The sequence below is a fragment of the Vigna radiata genome, unplaced genomic scaffold, assembly GCF_000741045.1.
Source record: "Vigna radiata var. radiata cultivar VC1973A unplaced genomic scaffold, Vradiata_ver6 scaffold_209, whole genome shotgun sequence".
Taxonomy (NCBI): domain Eukaryota; kingdom Viridiplantae; phylum Streptophyta; class Magnoliopsida; order Fabales; family Fabaceae; genus Vigna; species Vigna radiata.
In genome coordinates this window covers 82,920-89,092 of record NW_014543616.1, presented here as the reverse complement: position 1 = coordinate 89,092, position 6,173 = coordinate 82,920, and the positions used below count along the sequence as shown (strand labels likewise).

At 33.8% G+C, this 6,173-nt stretch overlaps 1 protein-coding gene across 3 annotated transcripts; it reads right to left on the bottom strand.

Annotated features, from left to right (window-relative positions):
- Nucleotides 1–752: 752 nt before the first annotated feature.
- On the bottom strand, nt 753–5,606 carry LOC106754671 (ABSCISIC ACID-INSENSITIVE 5-like protein 2). Of its 3 annotated transcripts, none has more exons than XM_014636721.2 (4): nt 5,368–5,606; nt 3,280–4,235; nt 3,125–3,196; nt 753–1,125 (listed from the first exon to the last, which is right to left on the bottom strand). In XM_014636721.2, exons 2-4 carry the CDS (start codon nt 4,138–4,140, stop codon nt 1,045–1,047), a joined length of 1,014 nt encoding a protein of 337 aa, XP_014492207.1. In that variant the 5' UTR covers nt 4,141–4,235; nt 5,368–5,606; the 3' UTR covers nt 753–1,044. The 3 variants fall into 3 exon arrangements, with proteins under 3 accessions (XP_014492207.1, XP_014492208.1, XP_014492209.1); XM_014636722.2 differs by having other exon boundaries at nt 3,280–4,215; XM_014636723.2 differs by having other exon boundaries at nt 3,280–4,158.
- Between the last annotated feature and the right edge of the window lie 567 nt (nt 5,607–6,173).

Here is a 6,173-nt window from a genome sequence, read left to right as displayed (position 1 = left end):
AAGCAATAACTTTGCTGTGAAAAAGGGTATTTGTACAATACCCTTTGTGAAATCAAACCCTCCTTTTGTGTGAAAAGGAAAGCTGCTCGTACAAAATACCCTTTGTAAAATCAAACCCATCTTTGGTGTTAGATATTTTCTCTTTACCTTGCCCATTCATAATCTTCACTAAATCATCATCTATGGAGAAAACTTACATACATTTCCAATGTTTCCTCACCATTCATCTCCATTTCAAAATTTACTCTTAAAATGCATCAAGTAGGAGGGAATAAAATTCATGCTTTAAGCCTACCCACAAAAATTCAAAGGTTCAAAAATACTTTTCCTTCCTAAACTTTTATGAAAAATTAAAAAGTTTAATTCATAAAGTAAATTATAAAGTATTTAACTTATATACTTTACAAAAAAAAATGTAAAATATCATTTCTAAACAAAATGACATGAAAGTTATATTTTAGTTAATTATGAAACTTCATTAATCACGTAAAAGAATATTTCAAAATTGATGTTTTACATTGATTTTTGTACCATGAACTGGATATTTTATAATTTAATTTTGAGAAAAGACGAAATACATTTTTTTAATGACAGTTTGAAGACAAAAAAAATATATTTAATTCAAATTTCAATTTCAATTAAAAAATAAAATCAGTGACATAAAATAGCATTAAGTTCTTTTCTTAAAATAATGCATTAGATTCTCTTCCTGAATGGAGAAAAAAAGTTAGAAAAAAACTGATTATCTGCCATGATTAGTAATTCGTACTTAATTGGGGATTAACTGAGATGACAAAGTAAACTCATGAAGCCATGATTATGGCTATATTGTGAACAGTACAACTACGACATTTCTCTAATTTTTTTTTTTTCTTAAAGAACATTGAAAGATGTAAAGAACCTAATAATAATTAAAGACAAGACATTGGAAGCAAATGTTTCACAAACTACTGAACTGACATACCAGAGTCAACCTCACAGTAATCCATAAGGAGAATTCTCTGGTACTCATATTTACAAAACCTCTACAACTAGGTACAGATCTCAGAAAGGAGCTGATCCTATTCGGCGAAGTTGATACTTAGGCTCGGGAGGTGGTGTACTTGGCAACATCTTCTCTATCTCCTGGAAGTTGAAGAGAAAAAATTATAAATAATTCAAATATTGGACAAAATAAGAAAGTAAGTATGCACCATTATGATGAATGAGCATCATGATTTTATCAAGTAAAAAGTGACAATGCTAACAATCTGAGAACTTTTGAGGTATAGCTGCATGGAGGATTTATAATCCAACATTTTGTAATAATGAACTGCAACTGTACAATGAGTAAGGAAAGTAAAGCTTGAAGATCAAAGTCTAATTCACTCTAACCAAAAAACCAAAACACATGAAACAACAGAACAAATCAAGTGACAGTTCAAAGAAACATCACTAATCAAAGCTAAAACATCACAAGGCATTCACAAAAGGGGAAAATCTAATATCACTGTTCAGGCTAGAGTGGTGACAGCAAGAGGGATGCAACCAAATAAATTTGTCATCATCACTCATCAAAGCTGTTTTGGTAATGACTCAACCTTTGATGTTAGAAGATTTGATTGTGATTGATCCCTTAACTATAACAAGCTTAGAAGCCTTTTTCAAAATTCTTCAACCATTTTCCTTTCTACAAATTAAGCCAACTACTATCATAACACTTACAACCTCCTCAAACACTAAAAAGTTCAAAAGCATCATAAACATCATAAAGAAACAACTCATTGCAGAGCTCAGGGTACATCCACAAAAGATTTACCCAAAAAATCAGGAGATAAAAACGATAGAGCTCTAAAATCTAATTGATGAAAAAGTATATCAAGGACGTCATATTGATGAAAAGTGCAATTCTGTTTTATTTCAATATACCAGAATCAATTATGATAGTCCAAAATAACCCCTCCCCCCAGCTTCCACGATACAAATAAAGGGATTGATCAGTGATTTGTGTACAGAAGAAGTGTGATCGACCAAAGCCACCATACATGATGAAATAGTGTAATTTATTGAGAAAATAAATGCAGGGTTGCTAATCTTGGCATGCTTCAGACATATAAAAAGGGACAGATTATTACACCCCTATATGGCTGCTTGTAAATAAAAAATCTATGGAGAAAAATGACAGTGGTATAAACATTGTGCATCACAATGCATAGAAATATGTTGCTTCCAAAAAATTCCTAAAACGCGAGGATAATGCAAAAGCAGGAAAAGAAAACATCTAAAAATCACGTGATTGTAAAATCCTGCAGTTCAAAATATTAATGTTAAAGATTTTCAAGATGTGGATTGAATCCAGTTATTGTAAAGTGTTATGCCAACATATTTATACAGATCTACTTTGCTTAATTTTTTGGAAGGGGTTGAGAGTAAGATACTTGTTAAAAATGATTGAAATGCATCAGCACATTTGAAAAACCGAATGGAAATCAAAGAATGAAACAAAAATAAATTTCCCCCATCATTGGCTCAAAAGATAAAGAACAAGTATTGAAACAAAGGGCAAAGCAAAGAGAAAGGACTAGTATCAAACACAGGAGAAAGCTTCTTCCCCAGACCCATTGTTTTGATTTTTCATCTAATAATATTTCCTCCCAGCAAAATTATGTGATGGAGAAATTTTCTTTATATTAAATCTCCTTTTCCATCAACACACCATACTGTATAATGAGACAAGTGTGTGAACATTAAATCACTAGTTGCTAGATACCATAATCATACACTTAAAAGACAGCAAACTCATGAAGCAAAGAAGCTGTTAATAGCAATCAAATATCTGATTTAATTCACAAGTCACATAAGAAACAAAATTTTGAATGGTTAAGGAAAAATGTTTCAGGGTCAACAAAAATTCCTTAATACTTGTTAATTCAAGTCTTGATTAATGAATCATAATATGCAGAGTTTCCTCTGAAAAATGCATCAAATAACAATTGAAACTAAGATTGCATAGTCAATCTTAATCTGAAAAATACTCCGCAAAACGAGAAACCACTCAATCTTGGTACTGAAGGTATATTCTGGAATTTGAATTAACAAAATACAGTCAAAGCAATTAAAGTAGACCTGCAAAGCAGAAACTAACCTGTCGTTTCCTCAGCATTTCATTTTCCTCTTCTAGACGGGAGACTTTATTCTCCAATTCATTTGTGTATGCCTGTTCATAACATTTATGATTTAGGATTTTACTAAGGGAAAAATTAATCAAAGGATAAAGACCCACATAACATGAAAGAGCACCTGTTTCCTTGCTCTTGAACGAGCAGCAGATTCACGATTTTTTATCATCCTTTTCTGTCTCCTCTCAACAGTTTTCTCCATCATGTCCTCGGGAGTGGTCCTTTTTCTTCCAGGAGTATGTGAATCCGACATTGTTCCCATCATAGGAGATGGCATTGCAACCTGGCCATCTGCAAACGAAACATCCAATGAAGCTCCAGGCCCCATGTGTATTGGTTGTGCCATACCCTGACCAGGCATATAAATCTGCATCAAACTTTGCTGTGGATGCTGATATTGCACTGGTGGATATTGTATCCACTGTCCTTGTGAAGGAAACTGTGGTGGTACTGCCACATTTGAATCGATCGGTACTGGCACTGGCACTGGTACTGCTACTGCTACTGGTGTGGATACAGTACCAGCATTCTTTGGGTTAGAAGATGTTTCTGTAACAACTCCTGCTTTCACCAAGAAGTCCTCCAATGTCATTTCTCCCAAAGTAGGCTGTCTGTCACAGAACATCTTCTCCTCATTGGCTTTGTTTTGTTGGATATCTCTCCAAACCTCATCCACCGTCTTCTTGCTCAGAGCACCAGTCAGTGACAGACTAGCCTGACGCTGGAGAGCAGCTTGACCAGCTTGTGCCGCGCTTTCATTGTCCATACCAGCTGTCTGGCCTGCCTCAACAGTCCACACATTTTTCAGAAGCTCATCAATGTTCATACTGCTAAGCGGCTTCCCTAGATCACCCAATTGATTCTGAACCTCATCCAGTGTGAGACTGTACATTGAGTTTTGCCGCACCAGGGGCTGGACTTGTGACTGTTTTCCATTACTGTCTTTACCACCACCTTGAGATCCCATCGTTTGGGTCCCCATTTACCAATTATAATATAACTGTTAACAATTCAGTTCACACATAAGTCTGAAAGCAACTAGTCCACATCTTCAATGCTGCCCCACAAAATCAGAAGCTGATAAATAAAAGAAATTAACATCACCTTGTTTGTAGTGATAATGCATAAGCTTTTAGAATCCATAATAATCTACATGCCTAACATGCATTCCGGCACACTAAAGGAAACCGTCAATTGTAACAAAGCAAGATAATTTCCAAAACTTTCTGTCAAACATGATATCATGTACATGCAGCTGGCAGAGTTGCGATTTCCCACGAGAAAAATAATTTTAAATACATAACGCATGGCTCAAACCAGTCAAAGGAGAAAAAAAATGAGAGATCTTGTAATTTAGCAGCAGGATGCAAGGTACATTTCATTTCCTCTAAAAATGAAAAACAAAGATGAAAACAGTGAAAGTTGTTAGTCTGATTCACGATTTATTCACAACACAAAAACATATTGAGAGAAAAATGAAGATGACCTAAACACAAAATTGTAATAACCGAGATCATAAATGAAATTAAAAACTTAAACAGAGGATAAACTCTAGAAGGGCAAGCAGATAAAACCAAGTGAAAATGTCAGACTTCCAATGAAGCACTGTTAAACTCAAGCAAATGAACACATGAAACCTTGCAGGTACCCTTCTTGGAGAAAAATGAAAAGAACAATTCATATTACTTCAAAAAGGGTTATTAGAGCATTGATCCCTTGCATGCAAGCTCGGAGAAACAGTCAAGTAAATAAAATTTGCAATGAAACCCAAAACCCCATATTCGAAACATGCAAATGCCCTCTAAAACTTCAGCATTAAAATACCAGGGCCCGTTTTCCCACAAGTCATGGACACAGAACATCAAAATTGAAAGGCACACAAGTTCATCATAAGAAGATCAATTCAGAGACCGAAGACAACGAAGAAAAACACCCAGAATTCAAAATCAAATCTTTCAACGAAGAACTTGAAGGAAAACCCATTTGCATGCAACCAATTGAGCATCACTATTGAAACACCGAAAGGAAAAGAAAGGTATCCTGAAAATATTTCAAGAGATAAAAGGGTGTGAGATCAAACCCACCACAAACCCAGTATTTGTTTCCCACATGCAGTGATAAAAATCCAAAATTTGAAGATGAAAACATCATGGAAAAGAAAGAGTGTGATGTAAGGAATAAAAGCGCGTGAGTAAGAGAAGAGAAGAACCTTTTTTTTTTTCGTGTGTGTCGGAGAGAGATACAGCGATCTGTAAGAGGAGAGTGAGAGATTGAAAAATGGGTTTTTGGAGCGAAAATCAGAAGAAGCTATAGGTGATGAACAAAGCTTTCACAACATAAGTGTGTTTGTGTTTGTGCATTCGTGCGTTGGTCGAAGAAAGACAATCAAAGGTGGATTTGTGTGACTTGTGAAACGAAAGAGAGATTTGAGAAATAGAGAGAATGAAAAGATGCAAAGACAAATGGCAACTTCTCGCTTTTTATACATAAAAAATGCTCAATTTAATGACGTGAAAGAGCGTGTAATGACGTTTTCTTGTATTCAAGACAAAATTCTAAAACAAATTCATCAAATAAAAAATAATTTCAATTTAATTGTGATAATTAAAAATCACTCATTAAAAAAATATAATTTATAGTTGTAATTAATATTTTTAATACATCTCATCTTATATATCTCTAATTAATTTTATCTCAGCAATGTGATTTTAATAAAAGTAAATTCAACTTAATACTTAAAGTTTGTCTATATAAAATAATTTTAAATTAGACAATAACTTTAATTCAGTTTCTAAATTAAAACTCTACGATTTTTTTATCGATTGAAAATTTAAAATTTAATTAGTGATACATGTGATTTTTTGTCAGAAATTTGTATCATTATTATGTTTTTATCGAATATTACATTTTACTTGGGCGGTGTGATATTCATTTGCATTCATTCGTTAATTTGGGAGGTGCTTGTATTATTTGACAGTAATAAAGACATAGGTATTCTGATCGAAGATAGAAAGA

What these genes read in the sequence shown, in the direction of transcription:
- LOC106754671 (XM_014636721.2), bottom strand. Translation starts at nt 4,140, where the DNA reads ATGGGGACCCAAACGATGGGATCTCAAGGTGGTGGTAAAGACAGTAAT. An exon ending in GTTCAAGAGCAAGGAAACAG is followed by an intron (nt 3,197 to 3,279) that starts GTGCTCTTTCAT and finishes TGTTATGAACAG; the next exon opens with GCATACACAAATGAATTGGA. An exon ending in AAATGCTGAGGAAACGACAG is followed by an intron (nt 1,126 to 3,124) that starts GTTAGTTTCTGC and finishes TTCAACTTCCAG; the next exon opens with GAGATAGAGAAGATGTTGCC.